The sequence below is a fragment of the Bos grunniens genome, chromosome 9, assembly GCF_055505025.1.
Source record: "Bos grunniens cultivar Pamir isolate PY7600 chromosome 9, Bosgru_T2T1.0, whole genome shotgun sequence".
Lineage (NCBI taxonomy): Eukaryota > Metazoa > Chordata > Mammalia > Artiodactyla > Bovidae > Bos > Bos grunniens.
The window spans coordinates 45835613-45863538 of NC_141173.1; the positions used below are offsets into that span (position 1 = coordinate 45835613).

At 40.9% G+C, this 27926-nt stretch overlaps 3 protein-coding genes across 15 annotated transcripts in view; 1 reads left to right on the forward strand and 2 right to left on the reverse strand.

The window, feature by feature from the left end:
* POPDC1 (popeye domain cAMP effector 1) overlaps positions 1-10328 on the forward strand; it is a 50766-nt gene extending 40438 nt beyond the window's left edge. For all 4 annotated transcript variants that reach the window (XR_015133012.1, XM_086317535.1, XM_086317536.1 and 1 more), the window contains one exon: positions 6670-10328. Coding sequence is in view for 3 of the 4 variants with exons in the window: in XM_086317535.1 (XP_086173661.1) it covers positions 6670-6794 (125 nt within the window). In the remaining variant the exon portion in view is untranslated. The remainder of the gene's footprint in view (positions 1-6669) is intronic.
* LOC147365916 (uncharacterized) lies at positions 6618-14849 on the reverse strand. 7 transcript variants are annotated; one of them, XR_015133016.1, is made up of 4 exons: positions 13958-14142; positions 12375-12536; positions 9370-9603; positions 6618-6753 (listed from the first exon to the last, which is right to left on the reverse strand). XR_015133016.1 is itself a non-coding variant. In XM_086317549.1 (3 exons), the coding sequence occupies exons 1-3, from the start codon at positions 14755-14757 to the stop codon at positions 9421-9423; spliced, it is 456 nt and encodes a 151-aa protein (XP_086173675.1). In that variant the 5' UTR covers positions 14758-14849. The 7 variants fall into 7 exon arrangements, 1 of the variants encoding a protein (XP_086173675.1); XR_015133014.1 differs by having other exon boundaries at positions 13949-14142; XR_015133013.1 differs by having other exon boundaries at positions 13667-14142.
* An 8201-nt stretch (positions 14850-23050) lies between these two features.
* LIN28B (lin-28 RNA binding posttranscriptional regulator B) overlaps positions 23051-27926 on the reverse strand; it is a 142211-nt gene continuing 137335 nt past the window's right edge. For all 4 annotated transcript variants that reach the window (XM_086317545.1, XM_086317543.1, XM_086317546.1 and 1 more), the window contains one exon: positions 23051-27900. In XM_086317545.1, coding sequence (XP_086173671.1) covers positions 27540-27900 — 361 coding nt within the window. In that variant the 3' untranslated portion in view covers positions 23051-27539. The remainder of the gene's footprint in view (positions 27901-27926) is intronic.

A 27926-nucleotide genomic window follows, 5' to 3' on the forward strand; every position in this document is an offset into this window, starting at 1 on the left:
CAGGACACTGGCCCCAGACAGCTGAGGTGCACGGCAAAGGAGTGATTTCAGTCAGTGCAAACTCTTGCATCTTCTCATACATAGAAAAGTGCTAAATTACTTGAGATGTCTGGTTTTCTTTAATTAACAGTAACCTTTTGATATTCTGACTACCTGGTCTTTGTTACAAAAAATCCTGTATATCCAGGCCCCTCCCTTCCCTCCTGGGACCAGTCTCTCAGATATCTGAGAGACTATGTCCTGGGCTTAAGTCCTCAGTTTTGTCTGCCAAATAAAACATAGTTCTCAACTTTTAATTGTGCATTTTTTTTTTCAGTTGACAATAGAGAAGCTAAAAGTTCTTCCAGAGTTTCTCTACGTCATTTCTAGTTATATTGGTTCCTCTCTTCATTCTCTCTCAACAGAAAAAGGCAGTGATTGGTGAGGTAGCTAAAGGGGCAGATAACATTTTGGCCCCAACGTGGATAACTATCTCAGATTGCTATAGAACCTGTAGTTCCATGCCTTTGGTTGGATAGTTCTATACGTTTAGTTCTCTAGTTTGATAGATGGGCTTAAAATCTACAGACCAGTTCTCCCCACTTGCCCAGCCAAAACGCAATGGGCATGTTCGTGTTATGTGTATCGTAGGTCTTCGTACGTCTGGATGCTCTGCATAATTGATTTGGCATGATGCTCGTAGGCATGCCATTTTGCTTGTTCTCAGGGTTTATCTGATTGCAGATACTCAGCCTAAGTTAATATTTCATGAGATTCAATCATAACTTGAGGCTACAAATATGATGGAAGTCATGGCTATTGTTTTTCTTAAAAAAAATAATAGACAATTTTGCTGCACTCTTACACTGAGCAACACAAAATGCTACTTGAGCACAAGTCTCATTTCCTTTATTTGCTATTCCTATGAGCGATGATGAATTTTAACAAGTTTTCTAATGATTTAGGCCATTGCTCTCCTAAGGCCATATTATTAAGTCATTTTACTGACTTATATTTACAAAGGGATTATGATATCCTAGGCACAGATATAAGAATTTAATAAGTTTGAGTCATGTAATCCTCTTAACAACCATATGAAATACATGCCATTATTATGACTTTTATTTTACAGATAGAGAAATTGGGGCACAGAGAAGTGAAGTAACCTGCCCAAGGTCACACAGATAGGTTACATTGCCATTTGAATAATTCACATGCAAATTCCAGGTTATGTTTGGTATGTCTGCTGTAACCTGTGTGAAAAAGGATAAAAAGAATATGTCTGAGAGATTCTCCCATGCTGTGCTCAAGGCAGAATTGTGTTCCTAGACTGTTTTAATAGAAGCTGATTTTCTACCAGTTACATCAGTAGTTGTCTCCCTGCAAACTCAGTATTTTAACTAACTGCAAATGTTGAAAAGAGAACAATTTCCATTTATATATGACAAACACACTAGCTCTGCCAAAGTCCAGCTCTGCACTGTATAATTATGATCTTTTATGTTGAAAGATGTAGCTGTGGATCATGGCATCTTCCAAGATGGCAATGACTATATAGTTAAAATAAATGACAGTTACTGTATATAACTTTTTGTATATACTTTTTGCTTCCCCTTGTACCCCTGAAAAAAACTCAGCCATAAAAAAAGAATGAAATGTTGCTATTTGCAACAGCATGAGTAGACTTGGAAGGTATTATGCTAAAGTGAAATAAGTCACACAGAGAAAGACAAATTCTGTATGATATCACTTCTGTGTGGAATCTAAAAAAAAATACAGTGAACTAGTAAATATAACAAAAAAGAGACAGACTTATAGAAAGCAAACTAGTGGTTACTAGTGGGGAGAGGGAAGGGGAGGGACAATAGAGAGGTAGGGAATGAAGAGGTACAAACTGCTATGTATAAATAAGTTACAAAGATATATTGTATACCACAGGAATCTAGCTAATATTTTATAATAACTATAAGTGGAATATAACCTTTAAAATTGTAAATCACTATATTGTATACTTGCAACTTATAGTATTGTACATCGACTATACTTCAATAAAATTAACAAAAAAAATTTTAATGTTTATGTAATGGTGTTATATGAATTTCTAACTGGAAAACAGTGATAAATGTTATATACGCCAAAGAGACTTAAGTGAAATAATTTATATGTAAACGAATCCTTTCTTTGATGGTATTGATGTGCTAACAATGGTGACTGATTCTGAAGCTGTCAATGGAAGGAACAGAGTCCCCAGAAGTCATTTTCCCAAGTATCTTTATCCTGTTCTCAAAATTCGATCTAAAATAAGCAATGTACACTTTTTATCCAAGTTGGAATATATATATATCTTGAAAAAAAATGACAGCAACATTTTATATGTGCCAAGCACATTCCATGATTATTTTGTTTAATCCCCTGAACAACCCCATGAGGCAGGTCCTGTGAATGTCTCCTTTCCACAAAGGTGGAAACAGGCCTAGAGAGGTTTAGTAATGGAGGACAGGTCACACAGCCAGGAAGCTGCACAGCAGGGATCTGAACCTTGGAAGGGTTTCCTGAGCCTCTGTCTTGGCCACTGGCTCTGCACCCTCACCCCTGTGCGTAGAGTACACAGCTGCCTCTGGCTAGGGATTAAGAGCTGATCCTGATAAATTTCTTGTTGCCTTTTTGTGTCTTCATAAGATCCCACTACTGTTCTTTGCTGTAGAGCAAGTATTTGAAAAGTCAGATTTCTCCCATTGTTCCTCCTTCATCAACCTTACACTTAGCCTGAGTTCAGCATTTGCTGATATATTGATTGCTAACTGACCTCGCCCTGCTGGAGGGCAGAGCAAGAATATAGCACAAGCCTGGGTGGGGCTGAGGGAGACCCTCATAAAGTGGAGCCTGACACAGAATGTGGGAACTATACAGGAGGGAGTTTGTGTATGCTATAATAGTAGGCACCTTGAGAAGCCTATGCACTCATTTATAATAACTTCTACTCTTACTTTTAGACTGTTTTTTTCTTCCATCAAGCATGGTGTCCATTATAGTAGAAGCTCAATTAGCATTTGGTGAATGCATGAATGAATGAAGGACAGACAGAATGAATGGGTTATTTGGTTTCTTTGATATAAGGGCCTCTGCTGCTTTTCTGTGGAGAAGGCAATGGCACCCCACTCCAGTACTTTTGCCTGGAAAATCCCATGGACGGAGGAGCCTGGTAGGCTGCAGCCCATGGGGTCGCTAAGCGTTGGACACGACTGAGCGACTTCACTTTCACTTTTCACTTTCATGCATTGGAGAAGGAAATGGCAACCTTTCCTAGGAAGGTTCCTGGGATTGCCTATAGAATCCCAGGGATGGGGGAGCCTGGTGGGCTGCTGTCTATGGGGTTGCACAGAGTCGGACACAACAGAAGTGACTTAGCAGCAGCAGCTGCTTTTCTGGGTTATATTTGCTTCATCCAGCTCTTCCTTCCTGCGTGCTGGATTCTCCTCCTTGCCCCTCCTTCTCTCTCTCCCTCTCCCCTGTAAGTCCAGGGAGTGACTGGACAGTTGGTGGCAAGAAATATTCTTTTGGATGATGTTCCAGATGGTGGAGGTTCTATAGTTTCAGAGTAGAACCATTCCTTAGGGAAAGTAGGAGTTAAATCCACCTTCAAGGGACTAAAATTACCATCTATGATATTAATGTAGGAACGTGCATTCTGAGTCCTAAGCAGACTTTGGTGCAAAGCACTGGGAACTGCATATGTTTGAGAAGCTTATACCATCCAAGCACCTGAAGTGACATCCTCTCTACATCTGTTCTCATGGACTAACAACGGCTTCTTGACTTTGCTGCCTTGCAGAACATTGGTCTATAAGACATCTGGTCCATGCTAAGGTCCTTGATGTTTACAGGACCATGTAGTGCTGTCTAAAATGTCCAAAGACATTCAGTCCATGCCAAAAGGTCCCTAATATTTGGTCTTGCCCCAAATGATTTGGTGTACACAGCAATCAGAGAAGAAGTAAAAGGGACCCAAATTGGAAAAGAAGTAAAGCTGTGACTGTCTGCTGATAACATGATACTATACATAGAAAATCCTAAAGATGCTACCAGAAAACAATACTAGAGCTCATCAATGAATTTGGTTAAGTTGTAGGATACAAAATTAATACACAGAAATCTGTTGCATTTCTATACACTAAGAAAGATCAGAATGAGAAATTAAGAAAATAATCTCATTTACCATCACATCAAAAAGAATGAAATACCTAGGAATAAACCTACCTAAGAAGATGAAAGACCTGTACTCTGAAAACTATTAAGACACTAATGAAAGAAATTGAAGATAACATAAACAGATAGAAAGATATACTGTGTTCTTGGATTAGAAGAATCAATATTGTTAAAATGACTATACTACCCAAGGCAGTCTACAGATTCAATGCAATTCCCATCAAAATACCAATGGCATTTTTCACAGAATTAGAGAAAAGAATTTTATGGAAACATAACCCGAGAAGGCAAAGCAAATTTAAGAAAAATGGAGCTGAAGGAATCAGTCTCTCTGACTTCACACTATATTACAAAGCTACAGTAATTAGAACAGTGTTGTACTGGCGCACACACACACACACAAAACAGAAATATACATCAAGAGAAGAGGGTAGGAAACCCAGAAATAAACCCATTAATCTATGACAAAGGAGGCAAGACTATACAATGGAAAAGAGACCATTTCTTCAATAAGTCGTGCTGGGAAAACTAGACAGCTACAAGTAAAAGAATGAAATTAGAACATTCTCTAACATCATACATAAAATAAACTCCAAATGGATTAAAGACCTAAATTTAAGAATGAATACTATAAAACTCCCAGAGGAAAGCATAGGCAGGACACTCTTTGACACAAATCACAGCAATATATTTTTGAATCCATCTGCTCCAGAAAACAAAATAAACAACTGAGACCTAATTAAACTTAAAAGCTTTTGCACAGCAAAGGAAGCTATAAACAAAATGAAAATACAACCTAGAGAATGGGAGAAAATGTTTGCAAATGGTGCGACCAACAAGGGATTAATCTCTAAAACATATAAACAACTCATGCAGCTCAATATTAAATGAATAACTTTAAAAATAAGATTTCAACAGACACTTCTCCAAAGAAGACATACAGATGGCCAAAAGCCACGTGAAAATATGCTCAATATCACTAATTATTAGACAGATGAAATCAGAACTGTGAAGTATTATCTCACACCAGGCAGAAGGCCATGATCAAAAAGTCTACAAATTAATAAATGCCGGAAAGGGTGTGGAGAACAGGGAACCCTAATACACTGTTGGTGGGGATGTAAATTGGTGCAGTCACTATGGAAATCAGTATTTAGTTTCCTTAAACTGAAAACAGAGCTACCATATGATCCTTCAGTTTCACCTTTGGGCATATATCCAAAGAATACCATAATTCAAAAAGATACACGCACAATAGCCAAGATGAGGAAGCAATGAAATGTCCATTCCTCAAATGTCCATCAGAGGAATGGATAAAGAAGATGTGGCACATATATACAATAGAATATTACTAAGTCATACAAAAGAATGAATGAATGCCATTTGCCGGGCTTCCCAGGTGGCACTAGTGGTAAAGAGCCCACCTGCCAGTGCAGGAAACATAAGAGACGCGGGTTTAATCCCTGGGTCTGGAAGATCCCCTGGAAGAGGGCATGGCAACCCATCCCAGTATTCTTACCTGGAGAATCCCCATTGGCAGAGAAGCCTGGTGGGCTATAGCCCATAGGGTTGCAAAGAGTTAGACAAGACTGACGTGATTTAGCAAACACATGCATTAACATGGAGGGACCTAGAGATTATCATACTAAGTGAAGTAAACCAAATATCATATGATATCAGGTGTGAAATTAAAAAAAAAAGATATAAATGAACTTACTTACAAAGCAGAAACAGACTCACAGACTTTGAAAATAAACTTATGATTACCAAAGGGGAAAGGTGGAGGGAGGAGGGATAAAATAGTAGTTTGGGATTCACATATATACACTCAAGCTCAGTTGCTTCAGTCGTGTCCAGCTCTTTGCAACCCTTTGGACTGTAGCTCACCAGCTTCCTCTGTTTGTGGGACGTTTCAGGTGAGAATACTGGAGTGGGCTGCCACTTCCTATTCCAGGGGATCTTCCCAACTCAGGGATCAAACCCGCCTCTCCTGCATTTCAGGCAAATTTTTACTTGCTGAGCCAAAGAAACCTCTATATATACACACTGCTACGTATAAAATAATCAACAAGGACTACTGTATAGCACAGGGAACTTTACTCAATATTCTGTAATAACCTATATGGGAAAAGAATTTGAAATAGGGTAGATGTATGTATAACTGAATCACTTCACTGTACACCTGAAATATAGCATTGTAAATCAACTACACTCCAATATAAAATAAAAATTCAATTTATTGTTGATGTATGGCAGAAACCAACACAACACTGTGGAACAATTATCCCCCAATTAAAAATAAATAAAATTTTAAAAATTAAATAAAAATAAAAGAAAATGCAGTATTAGGGAAACTGCATTCCTGGTGCCAGCTATAGTCTCCCAGAGAGTTTTATTTTCCAGTTGGAGTTTTTCACTGATACATCATGCCAGTATCAGGGCAGGCTGTACATTAAGTGGTTTTCCTTTCTGTGTCTTTGACAGATGTACCATCCCCACACCAGCGAGCCTCGCCCAGGATGAAACCGATAGAAGAAGGGGTGGAAGATGACGACGACGTCTTTGAACCTGCACCTCCAAATACATTTAAAGTTCGTCAGTGGCCTTGATCCCAAGACAGGATTCAAGTTACCCAGAGGGAAACTGTCTTGGAGAGATCCTGAAAAATACCAGCACTTTTTCATGGCTTTTAGATTTTTTTTCTGCTTTCATACACCCAGCTTGGTAGAGTCGGAGGGCAGGAAAGTGAGGGAAATTCAAAAATGGGAAGGTTACCTTCATTTTTTACTGGTCAGCTTTCAGTTTCACTGAGCCTTCTGACTAAAATGTGTGCTATTTTTGAGAGAGACATTTTCACAGTGTTTTCTAGATATCATTTAAATTTTAAAAAATCTTAGTGCTTTGTCATTTCAAACCCCTTCACTTTATCTTTCCAAGCTGTTGTTCACTTTCATCAGAGAGTTTATTCTCTGCTGTAGCAATGGGGTTGTCCATTTGATTGAGGTGGAGGGAATGTTTTTAAAAAAAAGAGCAGGGAATCTCAGGCTTTGCTCAGTGGATTTTCTGGCTGGAAAATTTTAAAGAAAGATGTGGTGCGACTCATGTATATTTTTCTCAGGCCAGATACATCATTCTACTAGAATATCTCACATTTGTGGACACTGTATGGATAGGTTGATAATGGACAAAGCTCGTCAGACTTTACTCACATTACCCTGATATTACACTGTTTGGAAGTTGGGATGAACCCTAGACCTGGAAAGGTAACGGTGGGAGCAGTTCTGAGTGAGCTCAGGGTCACCCTTCTAAGGGTGTGATGTAGAGCCATCTCGCCCCATGCTCTGCTGTAGGAAGCACATTACAGCAGTCAAGCGGCCAAAGAAGTGTCACAGAATGATGAGGCTGACAGAGCCACTGCACTCTCTGGCTACTACTCTGACGTTCAGATGTTTCCTCCAGGGGCACAGATGGCTCCTTACTGTGTGTGTGTGAGATACCAGATGCCAGGGCTGCAAACGGAGACACAGCTGTGAGGCAGACAGTCCACCACAAGCTCTGCCGTAATCACCCAACCCAGACAGTGCTGTGAGGACCTTGATTCTAGATCTCTCTTTTCCACCAGTTGTGATTCCAGACATGGTGGTACTTGGGAAATTTGCGTAAGTCATCTAGCGGGTCAGTGTGACTGTGGCCCTTCACAGGCCACCCATTTGGGGGAAGTCCCCCTGAACAGCTGTGCTCCATCGTGCCCCTCTATCTTTATTTTGTGTACTCCAACTCTGAGTTAGTCCCATTATGTTAAATAACAAGAAAAGTTCATATGAAATTATTTTCAGGTGAGCTGAGCCAAAAGCATCTTTTGCCAAGAGGTGATTTCTATGAAAGAAGATTTAAAACTTAAGTACTCCAGGGTCACTTCATTTTCCTAAACTCATTTTTTAAAGCCAGTTATTTTAGTAATTTCAATTGAGTCAAATTTACATGCTTGATCACTCACTGAGAAAAATTCCACAGACTGGGTATCCAGCTAACACATCCATCAAATGTATAGCTTGTTAACCTCACCATAGAAAGGCTGATTTCACTTTCTGCTGTAGTGGTCTCTTCTGTTTGCTAAATTAAGATTTTATTTTGGGGAAATGAAACAAAGGTGAATGAATGACTTTACCTTGACTTTAAGACATAAGATATAGCAGGTTGAACTCTCTCAGTGCCTGAATCAAGTGTATGAAGTAATGATGTTAACACCACTTTAACTATTGAAGTGACGCTATGTGGGCCATTGAGTTTATACATGCATAGGACTAATTTATAAAATCGTTCAACAGAGTAATTAGATATTACATCCTTGTCTAAGTAGAAAGCAATTTTAGATTCTACAAAAGCCATATTTGTAATGTTATGTGAGTCCACAGAACCTTGAGATTTTCTTACCCTGACCCATTTTCAGACGCGTCTCACTTAATCAACCTTAGACAGCAGAGGGGAGCATTTCTAATGATCAACCTGGATGTGTTTAGAGGTTATTTTCTGTAGTGCTGGAAAAGCACACTGTTTAAAAGCACACTGCTAAAATTAGGTGATATGAAGTAATTTACTTTTTTAATGTGTTTGTGTGTGTCAGTGTCATCGATAATGAAGATTATAATCTCAAGATTAGGAATCTTCAAAGAGCCACTTATCTTGAATAGGAAACATAAAACTATCTGTAAATACATCCCTCTAAGGATGACAGTGAAGGAGCCAAAGCCATTGAGTAGTCCTCCCATTAGACTTGATAGCAATGAAGCAGATAAGAAAACATAAAAGATCTCCTATGGATGATTTTTATAGATTCATGGACACAAGTGTATCTTTGTATAACATGTAGATAAAAAACACATCTGTTGCCAAAGTGACCAATAAAATGCTTCCTGTGTTTTCTGGCCTTCACTTAGCTGTGTGACCAAGGTCCAGAAAATGGCCTACAAAAATTACTCTATTACCCCAAATCCACTATGTTGAAATGTAACATCAAGTTCCTTGTATGAAGCTGGAGCCAACATTTATACCAGAATGTGTGGCATTTATAATATTCTGCAAGCTCTCATAAATGTTGTATTTATAAAATAATAGCACAAGCCCTATGATGTTTATAGATTTAAATTAGTAATAATGGGTGCTATATAGTTATTTTTCAGTTACCTCCTTGGCCTCCTGGGATCTTTTCTGTGTCTCCCTATGGTTCACTTCACTTTAGTCATTTTGTAGCTTTGTGCTTTGCTGCCAACAGTGTGCTGTGCCCACCGGGAGACACCACCTTCGTCGCATCTGGTTCTCCTTCCACACACCTGAAGCTTTTCTGATTTTGTAACTTGGAGCTGCCGATTCTTGCTTCCCAGGTCCTATCGTGGCCTCAAAGGCAGAGTCACTTAGATGCTAGAAAAAATATTTAGTAGGGAAAGTTATGTAACTGTACACTTAGCTCTGCCCGTGGGGCACCCAGGTGACGACCTTGCCCTCTGGTGAGGATGTAATGCTAGTGTGCGTGGCACCCAGCCGAGCCCTTGGGCATGCTGGTTGGTCCAGACCCTGGGGTGCAGCTCCAAGGATTCACTGTTACTGTTTTTAAATCCATTTTCCTGGTCATTTGTAAAGCTGCTCTGCAGAAACCGTTGACTCTGCCATGTTTCCCCTCCCTTCCCTTTTTCCTAACCTGGTTTCACAACCTTTTTCTAATTATGCCCAACTAGAGTGATTAGAAATTCCCATCCACTTAATTCCAATTCTCCATGTGAAGGGATAGGACTGTGCGGGGAACTTAAGTTTGTTCCACACTCACGACACATCTCACTGACACTCTGATCATTACAGGACCCCCATGACATACTGTAGGGGAAGTTTAAGAAACCCACTTTAAGCACTATTTAGAGAGTTTACCAATATACCTACAACCTAGTTTTAAAGTACCTGAGAATTTTGTGAATGCTTTATAAAGACATAGTATTTATAGGAATTGCATTCTTTCTGCTTTTAGGTGCCATTTACATGGATATTATTTTACTTTATAATAAATTTACATTTTGTCTGAATAGAGCTTTATAGTTTAAAATATCTTCATATTTTGTCATTTGATCAAATAAACTTCTTACTTGGAATATGTACACTTTTTAAAATTTCATTTCTCTTATATGTAGCTGGTTTGCTCTAATGCCCAAAGGTTCAAGAACCTTCGGAGGTTATGGGAATTGCTCTGGTTTAGGCAATCTGAGCAGACATGCACAAGGCGTGCTCCTGGGTTAGCTCCACTTAGTTCCTAAGGCGGGCTATCTTGCTGCCTTTGGTCATGAAAAGGGTGGGCCACGAGGCAGTGGACAGTCCTGCCTGGATGCAGCGACTGAGAAGCCTCCAGACTTTCAATGTGAGGATACATGTATTTCAGATTTTTAATCCACTGTATTTGAAACTTCACTTCTGGTTTTCATAAGGTTCAGCAATACAAGGACTCACATGAAGGGGACAGAACACGGCCCCTGGGTCTACTCTGTGGTGGGCGGTCTTTCTTTTCATAAAGAAACTCATATTTGCTTCTGTCACCTGTGCTCGATGTTAAACAGGGACTGGAAAGCCCATCTCTTGGCTGTTTGCAGTAGGTCCTTGACACCTAATTAACTTGCCCTGATCAGTGCCGAGACGAGACCCAGCTGGACCGGGCATCTTACATCACTAAAGAGTTAATTCTCTTGCCCAATAAGGCATGTCATTCAGGCCTAATGTCTGGTTCTAAGCCCTGACTTTCAACCTGACCCATCTTTGCGGCAGCTTCCCCTTACCCAGCCTGTGCTGTGAAACTTAAGAGTTTCCCATTATGCCCATGAGGGGTTTTCTGTGAATGGGTGTGGGTACAACCCAACATGAGCTAAAATTGACAGGACTTGGTTCCAGATTTGTGGGAGCAGAGTTGGTGATGAGGGGAGAGTGTCACAGAGCTCTAGCTGGAGTTGCTGCTGGTTACTCCCTGGTGAGCACCACGTTTGAGTGGAGAGACTGCTTTCTTCATGCTGTGTTTGAGGGGCCTCTGGGACAGCAGAGAGGTGTCAAATCTGGAACTCAGAGGAGGGCTTGGGGCTAAGGATACAGATTTCTGAGCTGAAGATGGCACCGTGAGCTTGACAGCTTCCCGATAGGTCAAAATTTTCTGTTAAAGGGTGTGTGTATGATGAATAAATATGAACGAATACACTACACCAATATTTCCTTAATGTGGATGGACCTAGAGATTATCATACTAACTGAAATAAGTCAGAATGAGAAAGACAAATATATGAAATTGCATCTATGTAGAGTCTAAAATATACAGATGAAATTATTTACAAGTCAGAAACAGACTCACAGACATAGAAAACAAACTGACGGTTACCAAATGGAAAAAGGGATGCTTCTGCTACTGCTAAGTCACTTCAGTCGTGCCCGCCTCTGTGTGACCCCATAGATGGCAGCCCACCAGGCTCCCCCGGTCCCTGGGATTCTCCAGGCAAGAACACTGGAGTGGGTTTTCATTTCCTTCTCCAATGCATGAAAGTAAAAAGTGAAAGTGAAGTCGCTCAGTCGTGTCCGACCCTCAGCAACCCCATGGACTGAAGCCTTCCAGGCTTCTCTATCCATGGGATTTTCCAGGCGGGAGTACTGGAGTGGGGTGCCATTGCCTTCTCCGAAAAGGGATGGGGACGGTATAAATTAGGAGTTTGGGATTTGCAGATACAAATCACTATACATAAAATAGGTTAAAAACAACAACAACAACAAAAAAAGGCCCTAGTGTAAAAAAATATTTCCTTGCTATTTACTAAGGGCAAATATATCCCCACTGACCTTCAGGTTCTCCCAGCCTCCTCTGTCATCCTGTCACAAGATGATTCCCATCTTCCCAGCTTACAGCTAAGCTTTCTGCTTTTCTGCCCCGTTTGCCTGGTCCAGCCGCTAAGTACAGGCAGGACCCCACATCGCAGGACTGACTCTGGGCCTGCTCCTAGGAGAGCAGCACTGTGGCTCAGGATTTCACTCTGACTTCTTGCACGACAGACCAGCAGAGGCAAGTGTGGCTTGAATGAAGCTAAACTACCTTACAGCTGAGGAAACGAAGGCTCACAACCAAAACCCGACTGGTAGAGGAAGGGAGCCTTCAGGGAAAAATGATTAGCGCCATTTACCTCTTGATATTTCTCTGCGAATGCTGAAAACTTCAGAGCTGCTCCTGTTCCTTGGTGGTTACGTATAATTAGGTCATTTGTGTAGAGACGGACAGAGGGGTCCCCTTGAAAAAGTTCCGACAGGGGCCAAGTTTTAGGCCCTGGCCTCCCGCGGGGGTGATGCTGCACAGAAAACAGAACAACCGTCAGCTGCTCTGTTCATTTCTCTTTAAAGGGTTTCTGTTATCTTGGAGGCCTCCCTAATGTTTTTCAGTGTGCTTCCCACTATTTCTATTGTTCTTATCTAACCTCTTTAACTCTTCTCTTTATTAGTACAGATACATTTTGCTATGAGAATAATTACAATATAATGTAGTAGTAATAGCTGTCTATTAAGTGCATATTATTTACCAGAGACTGTTAAAGACATTTAAAACACACAATTTAGTATTTTCACAAAAATCCTATAAGGTGGTTAACACAACAGAACTGAAGTTCAAATAAGCTGATTTTGCCAGAACAAACCAGCCAGGAAAAGGGCCGTGTTCCATCCCAGATATCTCAGCCTGTGGCCCTGCTCAACCTGCTGCTCTTTCCAGTCCTCTTCAACAGGAAGCCTGCAGCCGCCACTACCACCTGTTCTCAGCTTCTCACCTTAGGTTATCAAAGAAGTTTCCATGTTGAAATTAAAGACTATAATACTTCATATTTTTTGTACAAAAAATATGTATTTTTTTTTTTAGGGAGAGGCTTTTTTTTTTTAGAAAAATGAAAAGCCAAGATTTGATACTGACCTTTAATATAATTTCAGAGAAGGCAATAGCACCCCACTCCAGTACTTTTGCCTAGAAAACCCCATGGACGGAGGAGCCTGGTGGGCTGCAGTCCATGGGGTCGCTAGAGTCGGACACGACTGAGCAACTTCACTTTCACTTTTCACTTTCATGCATTGGAGAAGGAAATGGCAACCCACTCCAGTGTTCTTGCCTGGAGAATCCCAGGGATGGGGGAGCCTTGTGGGCTGCCGTCTGTGGGGTCGCACAGAGTCAGACATGACTGAAGCGACATATCTATCTTTAACATAATCTATCAGCTCATGTGAAAATATAGGGTCCTAAATACATGATGTCCCAAACTGGTTTCTAATCTCTGCTGTCCACTTCTCTTAGCTCAAAGCACCAACCTGAAAAAGGAGGCAGAGTCTTTGTCCTTGGACATGACTTTGAAGTCAGACAGATGTAGTTCTGAACATGGGCTTTGACCATGTGATCTTCACCAAGTTCTTATGCCTTTTAAAGCTACTGTGTCCTTACCTGTATTCTGCTACTGCTAAGTCACTTCAATCGTGTCCGACTCTGCACGACCCCACAGATGACAGCCCACCAGGCTCCCCTGTCCCTGGGATTCTCCAGGCAAGAACACTGGAGTGGGTTGCCATTTCCTTCTCCTGTATTCTAGAACCTTTCCAAAGGCATAGTTGGCACAAAGTACAAGTTCGTTCTCATCCCCTTTTCCCTTTGGTTGCCACGTTGAACCCTTAATGATTCTGGAGTCTCAGAAACCACAGTTCTTGTAAAGAGTCAGAGAGTTGGTACCAGCAGGACCTGAAGGACAGGCACTAAGGCCCCTCCTGCTCACAGCAGAAATGTCTGCAGGCCTAGGGCGCAGTTCCTAAGCTGCGGTCTCTCTGGACCTCTTTGGCTGAGGCAGAGAGAGAAGCCCATCTTGACTTCCACACGTGGCCCCAGAAAGCTGGAGGCGGGGAAAGGAGGCTGTAGGTGCCTCTCGTGGGAAGTTGCTGTGAGTAGAAAATGCTAGCATTAGGTTAAATGAGGCTTTCCAGGAGGTGAAGAGACGACTGTCTTCAGCTGTGGTTGTTTTGAACAAATAAATATCTTTTGTTGAGCTCCCCACAGGGACCACGTGAGAGCCAAGAACAGGTGTGCTGGATACGTGTGGATGGAGAGAAGCTCCTCTAGACCCCAGAGAGTAAGAATGGAAGGGGAGGTCTTAAACACTAAGGAGACATGTATTCCTAATGCAGTTTGATTATTCAAGAATGCTAGGACCCTGGGCAGCTCATGTCTCCTAGGGGGGCCCCAGTTTCATCTGTAAAAGGAGGTGCAACCAGATGAGGGAGGGATATGCCAGTTCTGGTAGTTTAATTCCCAGTGTGTGGGCTTCTAAGGGCTGCCATGGTATCTTCTTGCTCCAAGTGTGCCTCGTGGTCCAAGCGACTCACGACTCTTTGTTTTTGCTTGAGGATGACTTGAGGGGTTAGGCAAAGTCTCACCTGCTGTCTTTCTATCCAGAGTCCCCCCATTCTCGGACTGTCCTTCACAAATGCTGTATCATCTGTGTGAAGTTGGAATAGTATTATCACCGTAATGACTCGCATCACCATGCAGTCTGTGTTTCTGGTGTATCATTTAAAGTTTTCTCGAAAGTTGTCTTCAAAACAGTCAGCTTGCTGACAAATCCCTTCCAGACCTTTCCAGAATGGTGTGGATTGGGGTTTTCCTTTGGAGGGGACAGAACTGTAGAATTTTAGAGCAGGTAGGTAAATTTCACCAGGATCACCTGGAGGCCCCTATTAAAAACCAGCTCGGGCACAGGTGTGGCGTTCTGCCTCCCCTAAAAGTCTTGCAAGTTCCGGCCTCTTATTGGAGCCTTTTGATGCTGCCCCTGGTTTTGCCCCCAGACCTCAAAGCCCCTGATGACCAGTATGTGAAGGACGCCTCTGATGACCAGTATGTGAAGGACGCCTGGAGAAGGAAATGGAAACCCATTCCAGTATACTTGTCTGGAGAATGCCAGGGGCAGAGAAGCCTGGCAGGCTACAGTCCATGGGGTCACAGAGTTGGACACGATCAAGTGACTAAAACACACACACACGCACACACATTATGGGGCTTTCCCAGTGGCTCAGTGGTTTAAAAAAACTGCCTGCAATGCAGGAGACTCAAGAGACTCTGGTTGGACCCCTGGGTCTGGAACTTCCCTTGGAGGAGGGGATGGGAACCCACTCTAGTATTCTTGCCTGGAAAATCCCATGGACAGAGGAGTCTGGTGGTCTACAGTCCACGGGGTCACAAAGAGTCAGACATGACTGAAGCAATTTAGCACACACACATGAAGGGCAAATTTAGGAAACATAGGACCATTGGTTATAAGGAGGGCAAGGGATTCTTGCAGGAGTCCTATAACAACAAGCTAATGAAAGCAGACAAAATGCAACTATAAAAGCATGTTTGGAATCTCCCGACCAGAAGAAAAACTTAATGCCATTTGTGGTGAACAGATTGGCAAATTGCAGGAGCTGATGCAAGAAGCCACTAATCCCAATGGGCAATTTAGTACTAGTGGGTCTAGGAAACCAAAATTTTAGTCTATACAATAAAGTTTAACAAAGGGGAGGGGGTAACAACTCATCAGATCCCATTCCAGAATTTGAATTGATATAGCTGGGGTAGAGACCGAATGCTGCAGTTCTAAGTTCCCAGATAATATTGATGCTGCTATTAAAGGGACCATTCTTTGAAGTCCCCTTAACTAGTCCAACCCCCTTATTAGCAGATGAGAAGGGTGAGCGGCTGAGAAAACTGAACCCAAGAAAAACTAGAACCCAAGTATCCTTGTCCATAGTCCGATGGCTTTCAGTTAAAAAAGCAGCTTTTTTTTTTTTTCTTTTGCTCTAGATCAATAGTTCCCAAACTTTTAATGAGTCAGTTAGGGAGTCAGTTAAAAGCTGGCTCCAGTAACTCAATACACCTAGAACAGTGAGTCTTAACCTTGGCTGTACATTGGAGTCAGAGATTCTGATGTAATTTATCTGAGCATCAGGATTCTTAAAAGCTCCCCAAGTAACTCAAAGTGAAAGAAAATGAAGTCACTCAGTTGTGTCCGGCTCTTTGCAACCCCGTGTACTGTAGCCTACCAGGCTCCTCCCTCCATGGGATTCTCCAGGCAAGAGTACTGGAGTGGGTTGCCACTTCCTTCTCCAGGGGATCTTCCCAACCAAGGGATCGAACCCTGGTCTCCTGCATTGCAGGCAGACGCTTTAACCTCTGAGCCACCAGGGAAGGCCAAGTAACTCAAAGAGGGTAATAAATTTGAAAAGTTTTGGTCTGGAGGAAGGTCAGAAAGCTTTACTAGTCCAGACATCCCAGGTAATTTGGCTGTAGCTGCAGGCTGGTCTATACTTCGCAGGCAAAGGTTTTCCTGATCTTACTTCCTGGTTTAGGAAAACACTGAAGTGTTAGTGTGAGGTTTGAAGAGTGAATACCAGGGGCATAGATGGGTCTATTTTCCTATGTATAACAATATTTATTCTTGGAACATTTAGTCTCTTTTTATTAAGACATAATTAACCTAGAACAGTATATTAATTTCAAATGTACAACCTAATGGTTTGATATTTGTATATATTATGAAATGATCATCAAAATATGTCTGATTAACATCCATCACCACACATACTTACAAATTATTTTTCTTGTGATGAGAACTTTTATGATTGACTCCCTTAGCAACTTTCAAATGTGTAAAACACTGTTTTACTAGAGTCACCATGTTATATGTTACATCCCCAGGACTCATTTGTAGCTGGAAGTTTGTACCTTTTGACCACTGTTGGTGTGTGATTTTGATCCTTCCAACTCCCTTACTTTCTTTGGCTCCCTGTGGCTTCCTATGTATCAGAGTTAGAAAGAAGCTTTCTACCTGGTTTTGGTGTTTGGGAGAAAAAAATTAATTAGAAGCAGAATCCTTAAGTGTCTTTTCTAGCTCCACGTCTGTTTGTGTGACCTGAGTAGTTAATGTCATCTCCCTAAGTACAATTGTACATTTCTTTGTAATACAGAAATAGTTATATCTGCCATCTTTACCTTAGAAGGGCTTTGTGAAAACCAGATTTCAAAGCCCATATAAACTATAAAACACTATAAAAGTGAAAGCTATTATTAAATTAACTAGCGACACACAAATGGGAGCTTAAAGTGAAAGAAATATCTCTTCACTAAACTATGCCTGGGAATTCTGTTGGAACTTGAGTCTAATTTGTCCTTGCTCTTAGACTCCAACATTCAAACCCCAAATCCAGAAGACCTGGGTATGATAATGTGAGCACTTTAACAAAATATGGTTTCTTCTCAGATATTGGGAGCACAGACAGACTTAGTAAGATGTCTAAAGTGAAAAAACCACCACCAAAGATTAAGGTAATAAAATACCAAACAAAAATTTTAAAAGTCTTTTATTTCTTACAGCTTGAAAGGTAGATGAGAACTTCTGGGGTAATAATGCAACATGAGTATTTAATTCTCTAGGGTTGTTTACCGTTTTGAAGTTTTTTATTACAAGAAAACTTAGAAATAGATAAAATACTTTGAAACATTATCAGTATCCCTTCAGCATCATGAACTCCACAATGAACTCTCTTGTTCATAAGAGCCTATAAAGCCATTACTTATAAGTACACATTTTTCTAGGCAGAAATTTTCCTAGATAAGTTTATCAATCATGATCAGAAATTCAAATATGTAGTAGCTGAGGTGATGCAAAGTGAGTGAAGAGTGCCCTCTGGTGGTGTCATGCATAACTGAACTGTATCAAGGTTGTTTTAGTCGCTAAGTCCTTTCCGACTTTACCACCCCATGGACTGTAGCACGCCAGGCTTCTCCCCTCGGTGGGATTTCTCAGGCAAGAATACTGGAGTGGGTTGCCCTTTTTTTCTCCAGTGGATCTTCCTGACCCAAGGATCATGCTTGGTCTTTAATTGAAGAATTACTATACTACTGTTCTACAGTTTCTTAAAAATCAGACTTTCATCTTTTTTTCTTTGAATAGTTTTATTTATTTGGCTGTGCTGGATCTTTGTTGCTGCGCTGACTTTTCTCTAGTTGCAGGGAGCGGGAGCTACTCTATTTGAGATGTACGGGCTTCTCATTGCCGTGGCTTCTCTTGTTACAGAGCATGGGCTCTACGGCAGGTGGCGGAGGCTTCAATAGTTGTAGCATATGGGCTAATAGTTGGGGCTTGAGGGCTCTGGAGCACAGGTTCAATAGTTGTGGCTCACAGGCTTAGTTGCTCTGTGGCATGTGGGAGCTTCCCAGACCAGGGAGTGAACCTGTGTCTCCTGCATTGGCAGGCAGATTCTTTAGCACTGAACCACCAGGAAGCCCCCAAAATGGAATTTCATCTTAATCAGAGAGAATTTTTACATCTCCAAAGGCCTATTGTAAAATGAACTGTATTAGATCACACCTTTTAATTGTTGTGTTATTTAGGTTATCTTTTACAGAAGTCCTAAAGAAAATTCTAATCGAGATTATTCCATTAAGAAATAATTTTTTATTAAAAAGCACTGTAGGTTGTTAATATGGCACCTCCAAATGGAATCTCTTAAATAATCTGACCCTGGTCCAGAGTTTTTTCTATTGCTTATTTGTTTTGGTTTGGTTTGGGGTTGGGTTAGGAATTGTGTAGGAACATTTAGACATTGTCCTAGGATTTTTACGGGACTTGTTGAATCTTTTCTGGCAGGCTTGGGAATAAAATCTGGGATGATCCATGTGATCTAGGCAAAGACAGAATATTGGCCCAAATGACATTCTAGGGTGTCTTCCAACCGCTTTGTTCTATGTTAAACTTTCCTTGGCAATCTGATACATCTCCATTATTGCTGTGCAGTATTAACAAGTAGAAGGAAATACAAACCTAAGGAAATAGAATGAGCTCTGCCACATCTCCAGAATGGTTCTGCAACGGCTGCTCACACTTCGGCCCCTCCTCTGTATTTTTTCCAATTTTTTACCATGATAAAGTTTATTGTGGTTGTAATGAGATTTTATTATTATTGTTTTAAATGGATTGTCCTGAATGAGTGGCAGAAGCAAGTTTAACACAGGACCGGCAAACTAATATCTGGACTAGCTAATAAAAGTTATTTGTTCAGAATTAATTTCATGAAAAAATGAAAGAATTTGAAGAGCCCATGTGAAGATAACTGTCGTGGCTTGAATATGTGAAATGACAATCTAAATGAAAGAACTGATTATAAATAGGACTTGAAATATCTGCCATAAATACTTGAGGCCACATTCCTAGAGGAAAATGTGGAAAATAGAAAGTATCACATGTCAATAATACACATATCTGAACTAAGTCATATCAAATATGGTTTGTGTCTTAAATTTGAAATTGTCTTTCACTATACCTTGATTTTGCAATATTGCTGCCGCTATAATACTTAGGTGTGAGTCCAGTTTTCCTGACAAAAGAACAGAATGAACCATGTCATTGGGGTGTAAGCAAAACACCCAAGGTTGAAAAGAATTTTTACAAACTGGAGCAGGCAGCTCTAGATGCTAGGCGGCTCGGAAATTAACTAACAATTGAGGCCCTTGACCTTGAAAAAAATAATTCATGTCTTCAAGAAACTTCATTAATTTTAGAAACAAAGTACACACACGTGTCCTAAAGTCAGGAAGCTTTTAAAGTGGAAATTCTGTGCTAAGAAACATGCCTTATATGCAGCCTCAGAGACATTTATCATTTTTCAGGGTACCTAAGATACTTCAAGGGAGAAGGCAATGGCACCCCACTCCAGTACTCTTGCCTGGAAAATCCCATGGACGGAGGAGCCTGGTAGGCTGCAGTCCATGGGGTCGCTAAGAGTCGGACACGACTGAGTGACTTCACTTTCACTTTTCACTTTCATGCAATGGAGAAGGAAATGGCAACCCACTCCAGTGTTCTTGCCTAGAGAATCCCAGGGACGGCGGGGCCTGGTGGGCTGCTGTCTATGGGGTCGCACAGAGTCAGACACGACTGAAGCGACTTAGCAGCAGCAGCAAGATACTTCAGAAAGTGTGTATGTGTGTGTGTGAGAGAGAGAGACAGAGAGGATTAGACAGAGTAATATATGATGATTTCTATACTGAAGATGGCCAAAATTACATTTGGATAACACTAAAGGCTTTTCCTTTAAATTTCAATTGTTTCTAGAAAGCAAAACAAATAATTCACAGAAGGAGTTTTTGAGGGGAAAGAAATCAATGTCATGAAAATAATAAGAAAACAGGAGCAGGATTTAGCCACAAAATGGTAGACTGGCAAACAAGCATTTTTTTTTTTTAATTTAGTAGACTGGCAAGCAAAAGATTCATATCAAGGCTTTTACAAAAAGCTTATTCAAGAGATGGCTTAAACGCACTGCTCTGTGGACATAGGATAGCCTAGGATTCTGGGGCCCCCTCTTATCCTGAATCCTGTACTCTGTAAGGTTGTTGCTGTTCAGTTGCTCAGTCCTATCTGACTATTTTGTGACCCTGTGGACTGCAGCATGCCAGGCCTCCCTGTCCGTCACCAACCCCCGGAGTTTACTCAAACTCATGTCCACTGAGTCGGTGATGCCATCCAACCATCTCATCCTTTTATCATCCCCTTCTCCTCCTGCCTTCAATCTGTCACACCATCAGAGTTTTTTCCAATAAGTCAGCTTTTCACATCAGGTGGCCAAAGTATTGGATCTTCAATTTTAGCATCAGTCCTTCCGATGAATATTCTGGACTGATTTCCTTTCGGATTGACTGGTTTGATCTCCTTGCAGTCCAAGAGACTCTCAGGAGTCTTCTCCAGCACCACAGTTCAAAGGCATCAATTCTTCGGCGAGTGACCCTTATTCCTAGGGTTCGCCCTACTGGGATCCAGACAAAAAACTCAGGTGTTTATCAAGGCCCATCTCACTCTCTGAGACTTCAGATTCTCTCTCCAGCAAAGATGGCTGAGGAAACGTCCTGTAATTCCCTCAGCCTCCCAGCCAGCAGCTGCACTGGGGACAGGACAAGGATGCTGCCTCAGGCAAGGAAGCTGCCTGAGAGTGAGCACTTCTGAGTTTTTACACCCCAGACATTTCTCTGGCCTCATCCTAGCTGTGACTCTGCCCTCAACTGCTGTGATCTGCTGGGTCTGCAGATTGTCAATGACTTGGAAGGAATCTGTATGAAGATTTTGGGGGCTCCCTTCTTCACAAGCCCTCCTCTCTGGGATTTATCCTCCCATTTTCTGTTGCTCCAGTAGCCCTGCCTTTGTTTCCTCAGCTCAGTGAGACTGCCACCTCTGGTGTGGCCTGCCACCCTGTGTCACCTCCAAGACCTGGAAAGTGACCACAGGGGAAAAGCCTGGGGCAAACGTGCTCACCTCTCATGCTTTTCCCTTTGCAAACTTGGACACCCCTCACATTCCCGGTTGCATCAGTGGCCCTCCCCTACATTCAAAATGTTGCTTTTTAAAATGCTTTGTTTGGGACTTCCCCAGTGTTTCAGTGGCTAAGACTGCCCTCCCAATGCAGGGAGCCGGGTTTGATCTCTGGTCAGGGAAGTAGATCCCACATCCCACAACACTCAGTGCAGCCAAATAAATACTTAAAAAAATACTTCGTTCTACCAAATTCATATCTTTACTGGTTGATTAAACATGCACTGCTTTGATTGGATTCCAACTTTTTGTTTACGCTATTTCTTCTGTCCCAGATTCTTTTTTCACCCTCCCAAACCAAGCCCATCTTCCTGCCCCACTGAATCTCACCTCAAGCCACACCTGCACTTATCAAAAATGTTGATTTTGAACAATTTTTACTGATAAACAATATAAGATGTTAAAGTAGAGTGGCAAACCATATATTATCTAATTTTATATTAAAATACCTGTATGTAATTTATTGAAAAAAAAAAGACAATTAATGAAGAATGTTAATGGTTATTTATAGGTGATAAGATTATGAGTTTAAAAGGCTGTCCATATTGGAAATTAATAAAATTTAAATTTAAAATAAAATGCAGGTGATGGGATTATATACCATTTTCTTTCAAAGTTCTCCATATTTTCTGCAGTAAAGTACAGCACTACTTTTGTAACAAAAAGCTACTATTTTCAATAATAATCAATGAAAGTAAACATGTTGTTAATAAGCCTCTCATGAGCATTCATGATTGAGCCCTTCACATCACTCACTGTTGCACGAGGTGAATATACTACACACTGCTGAACTGTACACTTAAAAATGGTTAAGATGATAAATGATGTTATGTTTTTCGCTTTTTACCATAATTAAAAGGTAAAAAAAGTCCAGCAGACCACAGTGGGGGAAAAAGTGAAACATCCACGTATAGACTGGAAATGACAATCTGTGTGATGGTGAGGCTGGTCAGTTTATAGAACTCAGCAGTTTTATAAAGTTGGTTGTAGAGTATATCAAATCTACCTTCATAGCTTAGGTATTTGGTACTGGTGTCACAGGTCCCTGACTGTTCTTTTCAAATACTTAAATCCTTGGGAAAAATTTGCAGGAAAATTCTAAAATGGTTTCTCCAAAAGGGTGTGAACACTTTTGCTCCAGGCTACTTTTCCTGACCCCAGGAAGTATGTCTTGATTACCAAGCTTGCACAGTCCATGCTGGTTGACAAAGGATGATTCCTAATGAGGACAGGACCCACCTTTTCTCCTTCATTAAGGTGGAATTTATTCGCCATCTATACTGTCACAGCTAAGTTTTATATTTAAAATCACTGTGACTTGAGGCTGTGTTAAAACTATTTAATTGATACTCATTTTGGTGTAAATACTAAGTAGCCTTTTTACCCATTCATTAAATTTAGCCATCACACAAATCACGAAAACTCTCCAACACTCATCATAAATGCCAACGTTATATGTTTTATTTTTAATCAAGTAATTTCTTTAAACCTCAAAATATCCATAATTGACAGAATAAGACACTAGCCATGAGATGATAATATAAAATCCACGGTCTGCAGAAAGGCAAACAGTACTTGTAGTCCATTGAGATGACTGTACACAAGTGAAACGCCATTCCGACCATCTATTCCTTTTTTGTCCTTTAAAAACATACAGTTCAAGTGTTTTTTATTTTCACTTGTAAACAACATGAGCCAAAATGGACAATGAGGTCATCTAAAGACTACACAGGATAATTGTAAAACACTAGATAAAACACCATATTAAAGTCATATAGAAATCAGTGTTCACTTTGGTCTCTATTGTGGTTAAAGTTGTTAATACCAAAAAAGCAATACATACTAATTAAAGCCAGCTGGTGGTGGGTGCCAGTGGTTGGTAGCTGTAAGTAATTCAAGAGGTAGTCAACACCATCATTTTCAAGCTGGTTAACTCTCACACATGTGAAGCCACAGATATATTCAACGTTGCAATAGTTTCTCACTGTACAGTACTTGACCATAACTTTGCAGCTTTGCTCCAAACAGACAATTTAACAATGATTCAGAGGTCAACCTCTCACTCTAACTGAACTATGACACAGATCACACAACCACCACATCTGAAAGAGGCTGTTGACAGCGATGTAAGACAGAATTTGATGCTTGTAACAAGTTGTTCTTCCCTAAAACAAATAAATCTCATTAAGACATCTAGAAAATTAAAGTCCGTGCAGCTGCACGTGTACACACTTTCCCAAATTTTATAACCAAAGGGGAAATACACATATATATTTTATGATAAACATTTCTTAGAGAAAACAGATAAATTAATTTAAATTATCTTTAAGACTTAATGAGATTTTCCATGTCCTGTATAACTCATCTTACAGTGAAAGTTACAAAGTCTATTAACACTTATGGGCTCCTATTCACAAACTACATACAACTAGCAGTAACTTGGGGCCACATTGGTGCAAAATAAAACTGGGCCAAAAAAAATATATATCGGCAATAGAAACACCTTTATATTTATTTGTAGATGGACCAATGCTAATAACATGATGTTTCTCGATCTTTTCCCATACATTGCACGCCGAATTTCCAAGTTATAAGCAGGTAAAAATCTTTCTAAATCTTTCAACTGTAAAAATACATCCAAAGGCTTCTAATAAAGACGAAAAATCCAAGTATAAAAATGTTTCTACTATAATCTGCCACGTAGCAATGAATAGCTCACAGGGCTAGGAGACCGGTCGTGCATCTTTTCCTAGGAATTACATTTGTGTTGACGTGGGTGGGGAGAGGTCAAAGGGGAACTATTTCACAGACCTCTTGCCCAACCCATTAGCAACTCCAGTAAACTGATGCTTCACACAGATCCTACCCCTCAGTAGCTAGAAAGGGCATTGCACGTCCACTGTACGTTCACTCCTTGGCAGCCAGTGCTGTTAATTATGTGCCTGGACAACAATGCTGCAATCACTTGGCCTCAGGGCAGCACAGACACAAATGAAGGAGATTGGCATCTTTGATACTTTTGCCCAGCACACATACACTCATACAAGCAACCTCACTTCCTGACTTCTTCCCACTACCGACCTCTGGGCAAAGCAGCTATTTCGAAGATTGACTTGTGTGCTCTGTTTTGCTTCAGTAGAAGAGTCTATGTCTTTAAACACATGGTCACTTGAAGGAAATGCTCCGAGACTTTGCTAACTAGATGCTTCATTATTCACAAGTGTTTGTCAGAAACATGCAGTTATGAATTGCTATCTATACTTTAGATAAAAAGATTCTGTACCAGAGAATTATCAGCCACTGTAAGGCTGGAGCAGCATAAAGGTGTGCTATGCATCAACTATGAGGTAGCCTTTTGCTGTAAACAGAATATTTCACCCATGTAAATGGACACTGTGCTTATGTCAGTGATATTCACATCTGAAAGGAGTGGAGAAAGTCTCCTTGAGTAATTTTCACATGAAATTAAAAAAGGAGAGCTGATAATTGATATTTGGACATTTTGATCTATGTCAAACTCAGAGGTAGTTATTACTAACATCAGTACATAATACTTACATAAAGGTCTAAGTTATTTGGTTTGTTTTGAGTAAGCAGGACTGTAGACTATTCTGTAAAGAAACAACAATTATTATACGGTATGTTCCCTGAGCGAAGTTCTTTGTCCTGAGTATGTTTATGTAATAGTGATAATATTCTTATATAAAAAATAAACCCCAACTTTTCATGAAAGATAGATTTGGTATGTGCTTAGTTCAGTCTGGTGAGATGCTGAAAAGTGATTTCAAATTGCACCCATAAGGTCCACAGTTATAAAATGTTTCTTTTTTTAAATCGTGATCTCAGCTCTGAACTTTTTATATGTAAACAGGGAATGTCCAATTCTCAAGTCCATAATTTCCTATTTCTAATAAGGTCAAGGAACTTTGGTTTGAATTTTCAAAGTGACTTATTACATTTTGCATTTTTACTGTTAACCTGCTTATTATACCTGCTAAAAATTAAGCAATGCCACTTTGATTTGTCTACATAATTTAAATAAGCTTACACTCCTCACATAAGGCAAGGAAGTACTTTTCTATAGCTATTTATCACATTCAATATCGTCAAAGGTAAGCTTTGCATCACAGCATACTGAGATTTCAGTACATCCCATGGAGACTCTCACAAACACTGTCAACTCAAGCTGAGTTGGGAAGGGCTGGTGGCCCAGCCCCAGGCTCGCTTGCTCTCCTTCCGCGTGGCTTGCTTGCTGAAACGGGGGCAAAACCGTACAACAAGTCTCCCTCGGCAGGACAAGCTGGGAGGGAGCAGAAACTGTTCAGCAGAACATGTCTCATTTGAATCATGCTATTTTCTGTTTCTGATTATCTGAGCTTACACCAACAGGCTTATACAAGACTCTATTTACTGCCAATGTTAAGCCTTACTACTACTTGGTACCTTCTTGGAGATGTTCCCAAAATTCACCCATAAGATCTAGAACCAGGATGACAGCAAAATGAGTGTTTTTCATGACTGGAAGCTGAAGGGATCAATACTGTGGTTGGCCCCTAGCCATCGACACTACTGTCTCTGTCTCCATCACTGAATGCTCATCCCGAATCTCCCATAATCGTCCCTTCAGTAGCAGTCATGAGGGAATTCTCGTAAGATCAACTGTATTGTATAAAAAACACTTCGCTCTCTGGTAGGAGAGGTTTGGGAACCTTTCTCCCCAGGCTCATCACTCTAGTCGCCTGCCACCAAACATGATGCTTTTTCGTATTATTCAAGGTCATACATCATGGGCAATTGTGAGCATCCACTCAATATTCATTCTCAACCCTGGCATTTTACTGTGCTGTTTTGTGTGTTTGTTTTAGAAACAAGTTAGGTAACTCTCCAGGGGGAATAAAAACAGCCACCAAAAACATACACCCAATGACTGGAGTTTTCCTCCAAGGTCTTCAGTAGTAAACAAGGAGGCCCCTGCTCGAAGTGATGGTTAGAAGGACTGACTTAGTCAAGGGGAGCTGCTGTCGCCACAGTCCCTCAAAAACCTCACAACATGTAAGAGATTACAATGAGCTGGTATCAAAATACCACTGAAAACAATCACATCACTACATTTATACATTGCCTTCCCCCTTCATTTCTCTGAATAGGCATCTAATTTACAATCAAAACATTGGAATTGGAAACACTGAAATATCGGCACAGAGATTACACATTCATTGTCTTTTCTGGTTTGTATCCCAGATTCAAAAAAGCTTAAACGGCAGTCGGAGGCATATGGAGTTAAGGTACTGCCTTGAAAAGGGGTGGGGTGGGGGGATACACTGTACAGATACCAAGAAAAAGAGGCAATCCCAAATTCGGGAGAACTGATGTTTTAAAAACCTTTAGTACCATATGACTGGCAGCTCTGAGATCTGAAGTATATCCTTTGGTTCACATAAAAGGTAACAGTCTTTTTTTTCTCTAATGTAATACAAAGGGAATGGTATTTCAAGAAAAATTCCACGGGTTATTTTCAAAACCATCTAAAAATGCTTCACTGTGGGCTTTCAATTCTTGCGGGATGTCCAATTCTGTGAGGGAGGGTGTGTGCTTGTATCTCCATACACACATATATAAAGACAAGCCCTCTTTATATATATGTCTACATTATAAAGAAAATTCTCCTACACACACACAGACTCAGGCTCGCTCCCTCTCACACGTGTACATACAGATAACAGCATCTCATTCTCCGAGTCACATAACACATGACACCCTGCTCCAAGGTAATTTGCTTAGAGTGATTTGTCTGTTTAAAAACATTCACAGTTCCTCAACAGTAGTTAAAAATCCCAGGTCAGCTGCTGTATGTGAAATACTGTTCCCCTGAATTTGCATGAGGTAGACTTCCCAACCGGGGAGAGAAAATGATACGTTAAAGAAGGGTTATGTCTTTTTCCTTTTTTGAACGGAAGGCCCCTTTTTGCTTTGTTCTTCCGGTGCTGCAGACGACTTGGTGGAGGAAGCTTCTTGAGGGGACCTGCCTGGCCACTCTGAGAGCTCGGACCTCGCCTCCTGAAATGATGTACAGCTGTGCCCTCCCCCCACCTCCCGAGGGAACGTCGACGTGCACGGCTGGGGCTCCGCTTCCTGTCTTCCCTGAGAACTGGCTGGCGGCTGCACCGCAGTTTTGTGGGGGCAGTTCGCCACCATGTGCGTGATGCTCTGACAGCAATGGCACTTCTTTGGCTGAGGAGGTAGACTACATTCCTTAGCATGATGATCAAGGCCACCACAGTTGTAGCATCTGCAGCAAGAACAATGAAAAACCTC

Bases quoted from the DNA above. Each gene is read 5' to 3' on its own strand.
- LOC147365916 (XM_086317549.1), bottom strand. From the start codon at position 14,757: ATGGTGATGCGAGTCATTACGGTGATAATACTATTCCAACTTCACACA. The intron at 12,537-14,646 runs GTGAGACTTTGC...TTTTCTGTGCAG, and splicing joins TCTGGATAGAAAGACAGCAG to CATCACCCCCGCGGGAGGCC. The intron at 9,604-12,374 runs GTAAATGGCGCT...TATTTTTTCTAG, and splicing joins TCGCAGAGAAATATCAAGAG to CATCTAAGTGACTCTGCCTT.